The sequence below is a fragment of the Amblyraja radiata genome, chromosome 4 (genome assembly GCF_010909765.2).
Source record: "Amblyraja radiata isolate CabotCenter1 chromosome 4, sAmbRad1.1.pri, whole genome shotgun sequence".
Classification (NCBI taxonomy): domain Eukaryota; kingdom Metazoa; phylum Chordata; class Chondrichthyes; order Rajiformes; family Rajidae; genus Amblyraja; species Amblyraja radiata.
The window spans coordinates 49,927,794-49,945,939 of record NC_045959.1 but is presented as its reverse complement, the minus strand read 5'-3'; the positions used below and the strand labels follow the sequence as shown (position 1 = coordinate 49,945,939).

The following is an 18,146-nucleotide window of genomic DNA, read 5'->3' as shown; positions in this document are numbered from 1 at the left end:
TGAAAATGGTTAAGTCACCAGGACTTGATGGAATCCATTCTAGGATGCTGAGCGAAGACCCGGAACAAATTGCAGACATTGACCAGAATCATTCAATGCTCACATCGAGTGGGGGCGTCGTCGAGTATGGCTGCCCTGCCTGCAGCTGTTCGTCCTTTCACCCCTTTTTTTTATTTTTAGTGTGTTAATATGTTTTTGTTTTGGAGGTCTAGTCTTTTTATGTGAGGGGGTGGGGGAGGGGGGGGGGGGGGGAAGGGGGAAACTGTATTTCTCAGTCCCTACCTGGTCGGAGATGCGGCTTTCCTCCGACCCGCATCTTCGCCCCTTCCTCGCGGCCTAGCAACGGGACTGGAGCAGCGTTTCCTGCCGGGACCAACCAGAACTTCAGCTTCAGCGGCGGCACAGCGCTGAAGCACCATCGCAGAGCGGGCGATGCCTTACCCGGATCGCCGTGTGGTAAGCTGAGTGCTGAGACCGCCGACTCCAACATCGCGGAGCTGTGGTCGCGGAGCGTCCAACTGCAGGGCGGCGCTGAGTTTCAACACCGCGGAGCCTGGGATCTTTCGCCAAGATTACCAGTGTTGGAGCTCCGACCAGCGCGGCCTATGGACCTCGGGAGCCTTGGTCTCCGGGGAAGAAGCGGCCGTTCCAGATACTCCAAGCCGCTGAGTGTGTTCTCCTGAAGCCGGAGCTCCATCATCCGGCGAGAGGACCTGAAACATCGGGCCGCCGTCCCAGCGACTGCAGAGGCCTCAACAGGCCCGACCATGGGTGAACAAGAGGAAGAGGACTGGCTATTGCTGCCTTCCCTTACAGTGGGAACCGTTGTGCCGGGATGTTTTTATATTTTATGTTAAATTTTTAAATGTTGTGTTTTATTCTTATTGGTGTGCTGCAAATGGCAACTCAAATTTCACTGCACCAATTGGTGTGCATGACAATAAATGTCCTTTGTCCTTTGTTGTCCTTTGTCTTTGGATGCAGCTAAAAATACATCTGTTGATGCTCCTGAACACATCTTCAGTGATATAATCTGGGGTCATTGGGTGTTTTGGGTCTTTCAACATCAGAAACCCTCACCCAGGCGACCCAGCCGTGGTTGATCAGACCACGACTTGTGTTCAGGTGGCATTCGCCCCTCCCCATGGACCTCCTCTCCTGATCCAGAGCCATCTCGAGGCTTTCTCCGCTGCCTCTGTGGTATTCTTGATGGCTCTTCTCCTCGCCACTCCGTTGATGCCCAGTGCACTCAAGGCTTTGTAGAGCGATTGCCCTGCAAAACCTCTGCAGCCAACCTCGATGGGCATACACCTTGCCTTCCAACCCTGCTTACGGCAGTCTATGACCAGCTCTTCATATTTCGTCATCTTCCTCTCGTGGGCCTCCTCCAGACGGTCCTCCCACGGCACTGTCAGTTCCAACAAGACAATATTTTTGGTCGCCTCTGAGACCAGGAGGATATCTGGCCTCAGGGTGGTCGTGGCAATATGCTGCGGGAACGTCAGCTGTTTCACCAGGTCTACAGAAAGCTGCCAGTCCTGCGCAGTCGCCAGGATTCCTGATGGATTCCTTGCTGCTGTGGTTCTTGGCAGCTGCACTGATGGCTTCTGCAATGGGTTTGAGAACCTGGTCATGACGCCAGGTGTACCGGCCCTGCCCAAGAGCCTTCAGGCAGCAGCTCAGGATGTGTTCCAACGTCCCCTTGCCTGAGCATTGCGGGCAATCTGGAGATTCCGCTTTGCCCCAGGTGAAGAGGTTCGATGGGCTGGGCAGGACATCATACACTGCCTGAACTTGATGCGCTGTGGTTCAGCCTGCCAGAGCTCAGTCCATGTGACCTTTCGGTCCATGGCCTGCTCCCACCTTGTCCAGGCTCCCTGCTGCCTCAATCCAACTGCTCTGGTACACCTCTCCTCCTCCAGCACTGCCCTCACTTCCTCCTGGACCAGCTTGTGCCTCTCCTTCCCCTTGGCCTTGTTAAACTGGGGAGTTGGGAAGATTCCCAGGCCAGCTCTTCCCCGGTCTCTCTCCAGTCGTCACCACCCTATTCTTGGTTGTAAACCAGTCTATTCCTGGTCGCCACTGGTTTCTCCAGCACAGTGATTGCTAAAAATACATCTATTGATGCTCCTGAACACATCATCAGTGATAGCAGAGAACTGAAGATTGACGAATGTTGCTCCTTTGTTTAAAAGTGGGAAATAAGGAAACATTCAACAACTGTAGACCAGCCATTTTAACCTCTGTGATAGAAAAGCTTTAGAAACATTTTCATGACAAGATTACTAATTATTTGAAGAAAAATAGATTAATCAAGGCAACCTATCATAGATTTGTTAAGGCAAATGAAGTTTAACTGATCGGATAATAAATATAAGGTTAGGAAGAGTTGATGAGAGCAATTCAGAGGATGTGGTGCACATGGACTTCCAGAAATCTTTTAGTAGTGTGTTGTATGACAGGTTTATAGAATTTCAGAGATTCATAATCCTTTGCAACTCAATTTTAAATGACTGCCTCCTCATTTTGTAAATAATCCAACCAATGTAGTAAAAATAGGTACTACATAAATGCAACACCTTGCTTTTCCCCACAGCATTTTAATTTGCTCCTGATACTTTTAATACAATAAAATAAATATACATTCTGAATATAGCTTTAAAAAATCAGATAATTCACAAATGAGAAGTTCAACCACCACCTGGTTGTTCAAGAGCCAAGTATTTTATTGCCATATGTACCTAAATGGAACAATTATATTTTTACTTGCAGCAGCACATCAATATGCCTGAATCAGCAAACCTTGAAATTCTGACATGCATACTAGATTATCTCTGCATATTCTGCAGTAGGGTTGAATATGGAATGGCTGACAGCAAGACAAGCTCCAGCACTGCCCTTCTGAAACTGAATAAAGCTGAAAACTATAGCAAAAAGTCTCAGGAACAACTTTATAAAGAGTAGAAAAACTGAATATTCTACAGGTGTATACCATATTCTACAGGTGCATAAATCACATTTTTTTTTCTATAACCAGTGGAGTTCTGGCAAAATTCACTTAGAGACAAAAAATAAAGTGGCTGATTTAATTATTGATACAAAGTATGAAATGCAACAAAGTGAATAAGCTGATTCAGTTTATGCTGCTGTCTAAAGAATCGAATGTGCTTACCACAAGGAAGTCATCTGTATTCATCTCACAGCATGGCATATCCACAATCCGAGCTGCTAATCGGATGCCTTCAGCAACATTTGACAGGCACTATGAGATAAATAATGGTTATGTACTGGAAAACTAACAGGACCTTCTAACAGTTTATCTAACCTAGTGAAATCATTTTGTCATTAGTTAGCTATTTTCTGCAAAATATAGTGAATTACGCAATTTTCTGTAATTTAAAAATAATGGGTGCTTCAGTCAACATTGTTTGTATTATGGATCTAAAGAGACATGTTGTTTATTAATACTTGCACAAGTATGGTGAGGGACAGGTACATTGATAAAACATCACAAGCACATAAACACAGGCAGCACACAAAACAATAACTTCTAAACACAGCAAAAGAAAGACTGTGCAAAAAACCTGACATTAGTAAAAAAAAACAATTAGAAAACAAGTCCATGGTAGTGCAAGAGGTGGTCCATTGTGCTCTGTAGCCAAGGTAGGATTAGGATTGAGTAGGTCAACTCAAAAACCTAATGGTTCCTATTCTTGGAGCTGTTCCTTCAGGTACCCCTGCCTGATGGCGAGGGGTACAGAAAGAAGAGGGAGGTGGAAGGTGGGGACTCTGGATAATTGATTTTGCCTTCTTGAGGCAGGACCTCTTGTAGATGTTTTCAATGAAGGAGAGGGCTGTGCAACTATTGTGAACAACATTTAACAACAAGTAAAAGGCTATTGCATATTACTGTTCCATCTAATAAATGTGGAAAAGAGAAAACCATTAAATAAGCAGGCTTTAAAATTCAGCAGTAGATTAAGATTTAGTTACTTTGTGCACTTAATACAAAAAATACTACAGTCACCATCGAAAGGCAATTAGAATTATTTCAATGGTGATGATAGTTCCTTCATGCTTGATGATCTGAAAGGAAGTATATAAGCCTGAAAATCAACACAAAAACAGTTAAGAACTTTGTAAGTACATGGCAAGGTCAAAATAAAATCAAAGTGAGGTGATATCAAAAAGATGAAAAAGGCTGTTTGATAATTTGTGGTTAGGAGTACAATAAAGTATTTTACTTTTGCACAATTGTTTGCAAGAAAGTTGTGAAAAAGCACTAACATCACCTTGAAAGAAATCAGAAAAGTCACTGGCTAAAAAGAAACACCAATTGCAGAATGCTATGGGGGGAAAAAAGGGCAATGGAAACCACAAACCATCATTTTCCACAAACCTCTGGAACCATAATTTGTTGCAAGGGGCATTGTGTTAATCCCCCAGAGTTTAACTAGAATATGTTCCTATGATTTTGTTGAATTGCTAAAACTGTGTACACCATAACCTAAAATTAATTCAAAACATTTGGCTTTGCAAAGCATTGTCAATTTACAAATACTGAAACTGATAAATTACATTAGTGGGAGGACACACCATCAGTCAACATAGTCACCAATTTTTACAAGCCAAATGCAGCTCCATTGAAGTTAGTCCCTGGGCAGCCCCATCAAACACAATTGGAAGGAATTGGAAGCTGGAAAGGATTCAGAGAAGATTTACGAGGATGTTGCCAGGACTCAATGGTTTAAGCTATAGGGAAAGGTTGAGCAGAAAAGGACTCTATTCTTTGGAATACAGGAGGATGAGGGGTGATCTTATAGAGGTGTACAAAATCATGAGAGGAATAGATCGGGTAGATGCACAGTAGGGGAATTGAGCACCAGAGGGCATAGGTTGAAGATGAGAGGGGAAAGATTTAATAGAAACCTGAGGGGTAACCTTTTCCACACAATGGCTGGTGGGTGCATGAAACGAGCTGCCGGAGGAGTTAGTTGAGGAAGGTACTTTCGCAACGTTTAAGAAAGGTTTAAACAGGCACAGTGCCCTCCATAATGTTTAGGACAAAGACTCATTATTTATTTATTTGCCTCTGTACCCCACAATTTGAGATTTGTAATATAAAAAATCACATGTGGTTAAAGTGTACATTGTCAGATTTTATTAAAGGGTATTTTTTTTAAGATTTTGATTTCACCATGTAGAAATTACAGCTGTGTTTATACATAATCCCCCCATTTCAGGGCACCATAATGTTTGGGCTACAAGGCTTCACAGGTGTTTGTAATTGCTCAGGTGTGTTCAAATTCCTCCTTAATGCAGGTATAAGAGAGCTCTCAGCACCTAGTCTTTCCTCCAGTCTTTCCATCAACTTTGGAAACTTTTATTGCTGTTTATCAACAGCAGGACTAAAGTTGTGCCAATGAAAGTCAAAGAAGCCATTATGAAACTGAGAAACAAGAATAAAACTGTTAGAGACATCAGCCAAACCTTAGGCTCACTAAAATCAACTGTTTGGAACATCATTTAGAAGAAAGAGAGCACTGGTGAGCTTATTAATCGCAAAGGGACTAGCAGGCCAAGGAAGACCTCCACAGCTGACAGAAGAATTCTCTTTATAATAAAGAAAAATCCCCAAACACTTGTCCGACAGACCAGAAACACTCTTCAGGAGTAAGGTGAGGTTTTGTCCATGACCAGTCTGCAGAAGACTTCATGAACAGAAATACAGAGGCTACAGTGCAAGATGCAAATCACTGGTTAGCTGCAAAAATAGGATAGCCAGGTTACAGTTTGCCAAGAAGTACTTAAAAGAGCAACCACAGTTCTGGAAAAAGGTATTGTGCAGAGATGAGACAAAGATTAACTTATATCAGAGTGATGGCAAGAGCAAAGTATGGAGGAGAGAAGGAACTGCCCAAGATCCAAAGCATACCACCTCATCTGTGAAACACGGTGGTGGGGGTGTTATGGCCTGGGCATGTATGGCTGCTCAAAGTACTGGCTCACTTATCTTCATTGATGATACAACTGTTGATGGTAGTAGCATAATGAATTCTGAAGTATATAGACACATCCTATCTGCTCAAGTTCAAACAAATGCCTCAAAACCCATTGGCTGGTGGCTTATTCTACAGCAAGACTATGATCCCAAACATACTGTTAAAGCAACAAAGGAGTTTTTCAAAGCTAAAAAATGATCAATTATTGAGTGGCCAAGTCAATCACCTGATCTGAACCCAATTGAGCATGCCTTTTATATGCTAAAAAAACTGAAGGGGACTAGCCCCCAAAACAAGCATAAGCTAAAGATGGCTGCAATACAGGCCTGACAGAGCATCACCAGAGAAGACACCCAGCAACTGGTGATGTCCATGAATCGCAGACTGCAAGCAGTCATTGCATGCAAAGGATATACAACAAAATACTAAACATGACTACTTTCATTTACATAACATTGCTGCATCCCAAACATTATGGTGCCCTGAAATGGAGGGACTATGTATGAACACTGCTGTAATTTCTACATGGTGAAACCAAAATGTATAAAAATTGACTTTTATTTTAAATCTGACAATGTGCACTTTAACCACATGTGATTTTTTTCTATTACAAATCTCAAATTTGCGAGTACAGAGGCAAATAAATAAATGATAGGTCTTTGTCTCAAACATTATGGAAGGCACTGTACATGCATAGGACAAGTTTAGAGGGATATGGACCAAATGCAGACAGATGAGACTCGTGTAGATGGGATATGTTGGCCAGTGTGGGTAAGTTGGGCTGAAGGGCCTGTTTCCACACTGTAAGACTCAATGGCTCTATAAATTAGCAACATCACTTGGCTTTCTCTTCTCATTGTGCCATTACTTACTGCAAGTGTCGATTCACAGAGTGGCTCAGTATTTTCTCCCACCAGAATAAACTGTACAGTAACCGTGAGCTTGTCTTCACGTTTGTCCAATCCAGTGCGTCGAGTGAACAAAGGAAACGCCCTTGCTAGTGCACATGCTAAGGCAAAGACATCTGCATATTCACAGACTAACTGAAATAAAAGGTATAATCACAATATAAAGTTAAAACAATATTTTGGGGGAAATAACAATACATACCACACACAAATCAGACAAAAAAAACGGTTTTAGATAATAATGGAATCAAGGAATAAGGGAAAACGGTTGGTAGAGAAAAGATGAGTTATGATCAGTCACAAGGAACAGTATGGCCTACTCTTGTTTCTATCTTTTTTACGCCCCATAACTTAAAAGTTGTTTAATGGAGGATATTCAATTATACATCAATATACAGTGGCTTGCAAAAGTATTCATACCCCTTGAACTTTTCCACATTTTGTCACGTTACAACCACAAACATAAATGTATTTTATTGGGATTTTATGTGATAGACCAACACAAAGTGCCGCATAATTGTGAAGTGGAAGGAAAATGATACATGGTTTTCAAATTTTTTTACAAATAAAAAACTGAATAGTGTGGCGTGCAAAAGTATTCAGCCCCCTTTACTCTGATTACCCCTAAATAAAATCCAGTGCAACCAATTGCTTTCAGAAGTCACCTAATTAGTAAATAGAGTCCACTTGTGTGTAATCTAATCTCAGTATAAATACAGCTGTTCTGTGAAGGCCTCAGAGGTTTGTTAGAGAACATTAGTGAACAAACAGCATCATGAAGCCCAAGCAACACACCAGACAGGTCAGGGATAAAGTTGTGGAGAAGTTTAAAGCAGGGATAGGTTATAAAAAAATATCCCAAGCTTTGAACATCTCACGGAGCACTGTTCAATCCATCATCTGAAAATGGAAAGAGTATGGCACAACTGCAAACCTACCAAGACATGGCCGTCCACCTAAACTGACAGGCCGGGCAAGGAGAGCATTGATCAGAGAAGCAGCCAAGAGGCCCATGTTAACTCTGGAGGAGCTGCAGAGATCCACAGCTCAGGTGGGAGAATCTGTCCACAGGACAACTATTAGTCGTACACTCCACAAATCGGGCCTTTATGGCAGAGTGGCAAGAAGAAAGCCATTGTTGAAAAAAAGCCATAAGAAGTCCCGTTTGCAGTTTGCCACAAGCCATGTGGGGGACACAGCAAACATGTGGAGGAAGGTGCTCTGGTCAGATGAGACCAAAATTGAAGTTTTTGGCCTAAATGCAAAACGCTATGTGTGGCGGAAAACTAAAACTGCACATCACCCTGAACACACCATCCCCACTGTGAAACATGGTGGTGGCAGCATCATGCTGTGGGGATGATTTTCTTCAGCAGGGACTGGGAAGCTGGTCAGAGTTGATGGGAAGATGGATGGAGCCAAATACAGGGCAATCTTGGAAGAAAATCTGTTAGAGTCTGCAAAAGATTTGAGACTGGGGCGGAGGTTCACCTTCCAGCAGGACAACGACCCTAAACATACAGCCAGCTACAATGGAATGGTTTAGATCAAAGCATATTCATGTGTTAGAATGGCCCAGTCAAAGTCCAGACCTAAATTCAATTGAGAATCTCTGGCAAGACTTGAAAATTGCTGTTCACAGACGCTCTCCATCCAATCTGACTGAGCTTGAGCTATTTTACAAAGAAGAATGGGCAACAATTTCAGTCTCTAGATGTGCAAAGCTGGTAGAGACATACCCCCAAAAGACTTGCAGCTGTAATTGCAGCGAAAGGTGGTTCTACAAAGTATTCTCAGGGGGGCTGAATACTTTTGCACGCCACATTTTTCAGTTTTTTATTTGTAGAAAATTTGAAAACCATGTATTATTTTCCTTCCACTTCACAATTATGCACCACTTTGTGTTGGTCTATCACATAAAATCCTAATAAAATACATTTACGTTTGTGGTTGTAACGTGACAAAATGTGGAAAAGTTCAAGGGGTATGAATACTTTTGCAAGCCACTGTACATCAGAGAAGTTGTTCAATGATCAAAATACTGTTCATATATAGTCATTTGCAGGAATTACTTTTCAGCTTTCTCACCCATTGCTCAATTCTTAAAAACTGAGACCTGACTCACTTTCCTTGAAGTCTTGTGCCAGATGTTAATATTTAATTTACTAGACTCTGTCATGATTGATCTCCCTATAATCAATTAAATCTCTGAAATCTGATTTAGCAGAATCTTGGTCCTAGGTATATAAATTGATATTAACATTAGCATTAGATAAAGAGCATTAAATTGATATTTCAATTAGATTCAGATTCAGATTCAATTTTAATTGTCATTGTCAGTGTACAATACAGAGACAACAAAATGCATTTAGTATCTCCCTGGAAGAGCGACATAGCAAATGATTTGAATAAATAATAATAAGTGTCCGGGGGGGGAGGTGATTGGCAGTCACCGAGGTACGTTGTTGAGTAGAGTGACAGCCGCCGGGAAGAAGCTGTTCCTGGGCCTGCTGGTTCGGCAACGGAGAGACCTGTAGCGCCTCCCGGATGGTAGGAGGGTAAACAGTCCATGGTTGGGGTGAGAGCAGTCCTTGGCGATGCTGAGCGCCCTCCGCAGACAACGCTTGCTTTGGACAGACTCAATGGAGGGGAGCGAGGAACCAGTGATGCGTTGGGCAATTTTCACCCTTAGAAATTAGAAGCAGACGACTTGCAAATCAACAACTTAAAGAGTCTGTAACAGTAGTTTTAAGTGCTGGCAATGAAATGGAAGATTGACAGATAGTTTCACATATGCAAGCATTTGACCAGCTTATAAAAATGAGGGTGATAAGGAATTAATATTGTGGCTCTACTATTAATTATTGCAATGCAGAAGAAAATTACATTTTCTATTATTAGTCCTAACAACATAATCAAATTATAGTGCATTAAAAATGTACATCAGTTCTTCGATCGTAATATTCAGATACATTTGTTTCTTCAGAAAATTTGTTACCTCATCATAGCAGGCACTGAATTTTAGTTATCGAATTGTCATTGGTACAGAAACAAATAAACTATATACTTATCAATACTAAAACCAGTGAACAGATAATTTTGTTAAAAGCCTTTCTAACCCATGGCTCACCACCATTCAATAAAATCATGGGTGATTAGTTTTCTCAGTGCCATTTTCCTGAACTAACCCCATATCCCTTGATTCCATTAATATCTCTTTATGTCTTTTTCCTAGACACTGCCCTGACAGAGCACCATGGATGCCCAAAGGTGAAATATCATCTCCACACTGCTGCCTTATCAGGAAAGCAGTGAGTTCCAGTCGCCATCATCCAATCTGCCAACTTAACAGTAGCAATTCTAGATTTTGCACTAAAATGCTCTTTCTGGAAGCTTGCTGTGCAAAAATTGGCCACACTACAAAAGCAATTATGCTACAGATGTACTTTGCTCACTGGAGAACAAGTTGAGACATCAGGAAAGGGGATGCAAAAGGTTTTATGCAAATGAAAGATTTAACTTCAAAACACCAATCTGACTCAAGTAACTGCAGATGATGGAAACCTGAGTAAAACAGGTTGGAATGGAATAACTCAGCTGGTCAGGCAGCATTTGTGGAACCCAAACAGTCACCTATTTATTCTTTCCACATATGCTGCCTGATCCACTGAGTTACTCTAGCACTTTGTGCTTCACTCAACTACCTTTCAGAGGATGGGTATTTTCAAATAGACATTTCCAACAACAGTACTTTAGATGAGAATTATTCCACACAATATTTCCGGGGTAAATGCACAGAAATGCCAACAGTTGATTTATTTTTTTAGGCGGCCTTACACTCCAAACATTCATATAAATTATTGAATATATTTTTTGCACAGATTCCACTGATCATTCACGTTGCTTTTGAAAATAATGGAATAAAATCAGCAAAAAATCTACTGACGGCTCCTTGTATTACTGCAGTTTGGTTAATGGCAATTTGCTCTTACATAATTCACAAATCATTCACTAAAAATCTTGGATGCTGAATAAAAATTCCCCCTTGCAAAATCTATGTTAAAAAAAAGTAAATAAAAACGAAATCACTCTCATTTTTTGACACCTGTGGAGATCTTGAGGCGTGTGCTGTGGAAAATAAATCGGAATAAAGACCATTTTTTCGGAGTGCAAATGCCAGAATCGCAGGGATCGCCTGTACTGAACTAAAAGCTAATAATTTATTGTAACTGATATTGAACATTAAATTTAATTGGCATTCTGTAAATAAAAATGCAAGCAGAGAACATTCACAAATACGCACATGAAAGAGGTTAACAAATCACTCACCACAATGCATTGGTCAGTTTTTCCAGTCAAAGAATTGCAAATCAGTCGTGTGAGAAATTGAGCTGAAGACGGACTGTTGTGGCGGCTGACTTTGGCTGGGAGAGCTGCCACAAAGGCATGCTTGAGCCAAAGAGAGCAAGTGTCTACTGGATTTGGATTCAAGATTCTTAATGCAGTCTTCCAGACCTGATTAACAAAGAGAACATTATTACAACACTTCGAAACACTGAACTGCTGATGCTCATTTTCAAAAGAAAATGCACACATTGCTGGAGTAACTCAGTGGGTCAGACAGCATCTCTGAAGAACATGGATAGGTGTTCCATGTTCTACAGAGATGCTGCCTGACCCGGAGTTACTCCAGCACTGTGTGTCATTTTTATAATCACAATGCTTATTTAGTTTCCCACAGAAAAAAAATTTACAATTATACACTTGGCACTGTGTACAGCATCAGGTCATAGCAAGAAATTTGAGATCAATCATGAGCCCACAGTTCCAGTATTATGCCATTATTCACAACAAAGGGCAAATTTAACTAAGCTTGTACAAATGGAGTAGAGATCAACTCAAAGTGAGAAAGGTCAGAAGATCAGTGTATCATAGCCTTGCATACAACTTTCCACAGTAGGGAGCCGTTGTATGCAGGGCTACATGGAATGAAGAATTAGTAAATTTATCTTTGAAACTGGAATTTTACATGAAGACAGTAACCAAGAAGCAAATTATATAATGACAATTATAAACGTTTTCATTCCTTACTGTCAAATCTTTTGAGTTTCAGATTATTGAAGTGAGAGGTTGAAGATATCAGCTAAATATGTGGCCAGTTGATTGGCGCACGATTTCAGAATCCATTTAGGGACCCCATCACACCCACCACGTTCCTTCATGAAAACAGATCTGACTTCTACCACTGAGATGTAAGGGATAGAGCCAGCAGCGGATGGGCGAAACAGGCCTAGGTGGAACTTTGTTTGCCTGTTCAAAATGGGCAGAAAAGACATTAAGCTGATCTAGTACAGATACATTGATGCCACATTGCCCTGGTTTTTTTGCTTGCAACTTGTGAACATATTCAGTCACTGCAAGTTTTGTCTAGCAACTGCTTCATTGAATTGAACCTCCATCGTGTTTTGGAAGTCTCTTTTTAAATCTCTGATAATCTTGCGGAGATCAGGACTGGCGTTTTTGGAGTCTGTGATCATCTCTCATGAAAGCCTTGGATCTGCACTTAGCAGAGAATTTTAGAGTAACTCAGCAGGTCAGACACAATCTGTGGAGGAATAGAGATGTTTCTGCCCTGAAATTCGCCAAACCAAACCCTCCACCGATGCTGCCTGACAACTGAGTTACTGCATCACTTTGTGTTTTGCTCAAGATTCCAACATGTACAGTTCCTTGAGCATCCAAGTGCATAATCCTGCTCAAATTAATTCAATTCAATAAAGGAAATTCAATCCATGGTTTCTGGTTAGGATAGGCCCCAATTCTTTTTTCAAAACACAGTTGTCAATGCAATTGTTAATGAAACTTGAGGTAATGACTGAGGTAAACTTATTCAGGCTGGATGAAGTGGTCTTGAACATGTTCCATTCCATTTACTCAAAGTAGTCCTTAAGTAGACCTTTGGCCTCCTCAGACAATTAATGCATTATTCTTTTCTTTGGTGGCTCGCATTTTGGTCTCCTATACGCCAGATGAGGCAGCACCAACAGATGATCACACTGAAGGCCAAAATGACGTCAGTTCAATTCAGTTTAGTTTAATTTATTGTCACGTGTATTGGGGTACAGTGAAAAGCTTTTGTTGCGTGCTAACTAGCCAGCGGAAAGACAATATATGGTTACAATTGAGCCATTAACAGTGTACAGATACATGATAAGGGAATAACGTTTAGTGCAAGACAAAGCCAGTAATGTCTGATCAAAGATCCGAGGGTCCCCAATGGGGTAGATAGTAGACAATAAACAATAGGTGCAGGAGTAGGCCATACGGTCTTTCGAGCCAGCACCGCCATTCAATGTGATCATGGCTGATCATCCCCAATCAGTACCCCGTTCCTGCCTTCTCCCCATATCCCCGCTATCTTTAAGAGCCCTATCTAGCTTTCTCTTGAAAGTATCCAGAGAACCGGCCTCCACCGCCCTCTGAGGCAGAGAATTCCAGACTCACAACTCTCTAGTAGTTCAGGACTGCTCTCTGGTTTCGGGAGGATGTTTCAGTTGCCTGATTACAGCTGGGAAGAAACTGTCCCTGCAAGGAATGGAGCCATACGTCTACTTGATTTGTTGTGTAGTAGTAGTCAAGAGCTTCAACACCCATTTGGAACAGAAGACATGCTGATGGTATTTGGGGAGCACGTTCCTGAAATTAGCTGAATTTAATTAACTGGCATTGATGAACAGGGCATCAAGTTTTGCTGTTTTAAGAATTTACAACTGAGTTTAATTCATCCAGTGCCACCTTGGTGTTCCCTTGGATGGCATATAGACCACAGATACAAATATAGAACATAGAAGTGAACACCAAAGCAACAGGCTCCATCAACTCACAATGTCTGCACCAAACATGATGCCAAAATTAATTAAACTAATCTGCCTGCACATGATCCACATCACTCCATATTCAAGTGTCCAGCAAGCCCTTTAAATACCACCTTCCACCACCACCCCTGCCAGCACATTTCAGGCACCTAATATTCTTTGCGTACAGCTGCTCGACACATCTCCTTTAAACTTTGCCCCACTCCCCTTAAAGCTATGTCCTCTAGCCATTTTTACCTTGGGAAACAAGTCTGACTGTCTATGTCTCTCATAATCTTATAAACTTTTATCAGGTCTCCGCTAAACCTGACGCTCCAGTTTGTCCACCCTCTGTATGGCTAACTTTATAATTCAGGCAGCATCCTGATAAACCTCTGTGCCATCTCCGAAACCGACAATGCAGACTAACCAAAATTTCATAAAGTTGCAATTTGATTTCCTTACTCTTATACTCCATGCTTGACCAATGAAGGCGAACATACCATAGGCCCTATGTACCACTCTATTTACTAGTGTTGTCACATTTATGGAGCAATGGACTTGGATGTCAATATCCCTCTGTACATCAACACTGTCAAGGGTCTTGCCATTACTATATCAATGAACAAGGCCTCATACTTGCTCCAATTAAACTCCTTCTGCCATTTTACATCCTTCTCCATTACTGATTGACAGTGCTCTCCATAATGTTTAGGACAAACTATATAACCATATAACAATTACAGCACGGAAACAGGCCATCTCGACCCTTCTAGTCCGTGCCGAACACATAATCTCCCCTAGTCCCATATACCTGCGCTCAGACCATAACCCTCCATTCCTTTCCCATCCATATAACTATCCAATTTATTTTTAAATGATAAAAACGAACCTGCCTCCACCACCTTCACTGGAAGCTCATTCCACACAGCTACCACTCTCTGAGTAAAGAAGTTCCCCCTCATGTTACCCCTAAACTTCAGTCCCTTAATTTTAGGGACCCTTTGGACAAAGACCCATCATTTATTTATTTGCCTTTGTACTCCACAATTTGAGACTTGTAATATAAAAAATTACATTGAAGTGCACATTGTCAGATTTTATTAAAGGCTATTTTATACATTTTGGTTTCACCATGTAGAAATTACAGCTGTGTTTATACAGTTCCCCCATTTCAGGGCACCATTATGTTTGGGACACATGGCTTCACAGGCGTTTGTAATTGCTCAGGTGTGTTTAATTGCCTCCTTAATGTAGGTGTAAGAGAGCTCTCAGCACCTTGTCTTTCCTCCAGTTTTTCCATCACGTTTGGAAACTTTTATGGCTGTTTATCAACTTGAGGACCAAAGTTGTGTCAATGAAAGTAAAAGAAGCCATTATGAGACTGTAAAACAAGAATAAAACTGTTAGAGACACCAACCAAGAAAAATCCCCAAACACCTGTCTGACAGATCAGAAATACTCTTTAGGAGTAAGGTGTGGATTTGTCAATGACCACTGTCCACCGAAGACTTCATGAACAGAAATACAGAGGCTACACTGCAAGATGCAAACCACTGGTTAGCCACAAAAATAGGATAGCCAGGTTACAGTTTGCCAAGAAGTACTTAAAAGAGCAACCACAGTTCTGGAAAAAGGTTTTGTGCACAGATGAGACGAAGATTAACTTACATAGAAACATAGAAAATAGGTGCAGGAGGAGGCCATTCGGCCCTTCGAGCCAGCACCGCAATTCATTGTGATCAAGGCTGATCGTCCCCTATCAATAACCCGTGCGTGCCTTCTCCCCATATCCCTCGACTCCACTAGCCCCTAGAGCTCTATCTAACTCTCTCTTAAATCCATCCATTGCCTTGGCCTCCACTGCCCTCTGTGGCAGGGAATTCCATAAATTCACCACTCTGAGTGAAAACGTTTTTTCTCACCTCAGTCTTAAATGACCTCCCCTTTATTCTAAGACTGTGGCCCCTGGTTCTGGACTCGCCCAACATTGGGAACATTTTTCCTGCACCTAGCTTGTCCAGTCCTTTTATAATTTTATGTTTCTATAAGATGCCCCCTCATACTTCTAAACTCCAGTGAATACAAGCCAAGTCTTTTCAAGCTTTCCTCATGAGTCCAGCCATCCCAGGGATCAATCTCGTGAACCTACGCTGCACTGCCTCAATCACAAGGATGTCCTTCCTCAAATTAGGAGACCAAAACTATACACAATACTCCAGATGTGGTCTCACCAGAGCCCTATACAACTGCAGAAGAACCTCTTTACTCCAATACTGAAATCCTCTTGTTATGAAGGCCAACATTCCATTAGCTTTCTTCACTGCCTGCTGTACCTGCACGCCAACTTTCAGTGACCGGTGTACAAGGACACTCAGGTCTTGCTGTACCTCCCCCTTACCTAACCTAACCCCATTGAGATAATAATCTGCCGCCTTGTTTTTGCCGCCAAAGTGGATAACCTCACATTTATCTATATTATACTGCATTTGCCACGCATCTGCCCACACACTCAACCTGTGCAGGTCACCCTGCAACCTCCTAACATCCTCTTCACAGTTCATACTGCCACCCAGCTTTGTGTCATCTGCAAACTTGCTAGTGTTGTTCCTAATTCCCTCTTCCAAATCATTAATATATATGGTAAACAGTTGCGGCACTCACTCCACTCGCCACTGCCTGCCATTCTGAAAAGGGCCCGTTCACTCCTACTCTTTGCTTCCTGTCTGCCAACCAATTTTCTATCCATGTCAACACCCTACCCCCAATACCATGTGCTCTAATTTTAGTCACCAGTCTCCCGTGCGGGACCTTATCAAAGGCATTCTGAAAGTCTAGGTACACTACATCCACTGGCACCCCTTCATCCATTTTACTTGTAACATCCTCAAAAAATTCCAGAAGATTATTCAAGCATCAGTTCCCTTTCATAAATCCATGTTGACTTGGACTAATCCTTTTACTGCTATCCAAATGCCCCATTATTACCTCTTTAATAATTGACTGCAGCATCTTTCCCACCACCGGTCAGGCTATATCAGAGTGATGGCAAGAGCAAAGTATGGAGGGGAGAAGGAACTGTCCAAGATCCAAAGCATATCCCCTCATCTGTGAAACTGTGGTGGGGTGTTGTGGCCTGAGCATGTAAAGGGCCTGTCCCACTTTCACGACCTAATTCGCAACCTTTTTTACTCGTGGACATTTTTCATCAGGCTAGAAAAACACCCCGACCTACTTTATGCCACGAGTACCTACGACTAGCATCAGAACCTGCTACGACCTACCTACAACCTCCTATTGCTGCGAGTATGAGTCAAGGGCAAACTCGGCCGAGGTCGTGAATTAGGTTGTGAAAGTGGGACAGGCACTTAAGGCTTCCGAAGGTACTTGCTCACTTATTTTCATTGATGATACAACTACTGATGGTAGTAGAATAATGAATTCTGAAGTGTATAGACACATCCTACCTGCTCAAGTTAAAACAAATGCCTCAAAACTCATTGCTTAAGAAGGGACTGCAGATGCTGGAAAATCGACGAAGGGTTTCGACTCGAAACGTTGCCTATATCCTTCGCTCCATAGATGCTGTCTCACCCGCTTTTCTCCAGCATTTTTGTCTACCCTCAAAACTCATTGGCTGGCGGTTCATTCTACAGCAAGACAATGATCCCAAACATACTGCTAAAGCAACAAAGGAGTTTTTCAAAGCTAAAAAATGATAATTTCTTGAGTGGCCAAGTCAATCGCCCGATCTGAACCCAATTGAGCATGCCTTTTATATGCTGAAGAGAAAACTGAAAGGGACTAGCCCCCAAAACAAGCATAAGCTAAAGATGGCTGAAATACAGGCCTGTCAGAGCATCACCAGAGAAGACACCCAGCAACTGGTGATGTCCATGAATCACTGACTTCAAGCAGTCATTGCATGCAAAGGATATGCAACAAAATACTAAACATGACTACTTTCATTTGCATGACATTGCTGTGTCCCAAACATTATGGTGCCCTGAAATGGGGGGACTGTATAAACACTGCAGTAATTTCTACATGGTGAAACAAAAATGTATAAATATGGCCTTTATTAAAATCTGACAATGTGCACTTTAACCACACGTGATTTTTTTTTCTATTACAAATCTCAAATTGTGGAGTACAGAGGCAAATAAATAAATGACGGGTCTTTGTCCCAAACATTATGAAGGGCACTGTAGATCCCACATTACCTTCTGAATGTTGTAGTCGGCAGGGCAGTACTCTGCATATCGCCAACCGACAATTTCACATTTTTTTTATCAAGCCAATTAACCTACAAATCTGTACACTTTTGGAGTGTGGGAGGAAACCAAAGGTCTCGGAGAAAACCCACGCAGATCACAGGGAGA

At 41.8% G+C, this 18,146-nt stretch overlaps 1 protein-coding gene across 2 annotated transcripts in view; it reads right to left on the bottom strand.

Annotated features, from left to right (window-relative positions):
• The window catches only part of LOC116972072 (probable aminopeptidase NPEPL1), a 36,750-nt gene that overhangs the window by 15,340 nt on the left and 3,264 nt on the right, over nucleotides 1-18,146 (bottom strand). For both annotated transcript variants that reach the window (XM_033019388.1, XM_033019387.1), the window contains exons 2-4: nucleotides 11,240-11,425; nucleotides 6,875-7,045; nucleotides 3,173-3,262 (exon numbers count right to left, since the gene is read on the bottom strand). In XM_033019388.1, coding sequence (XP_032875279.1) covers nucleotides 3,173-3,262; nucleotides 6,875-7,045; nucleotides 11,240-11,425 — 447 coding nt within the window. The remainder of the gene's footprint in view (nucleotides 1-3,172; nucleotides 3,263-6,874; nucleotides 7,046-11,239; nucleotides 11,426-18,146) is intronic.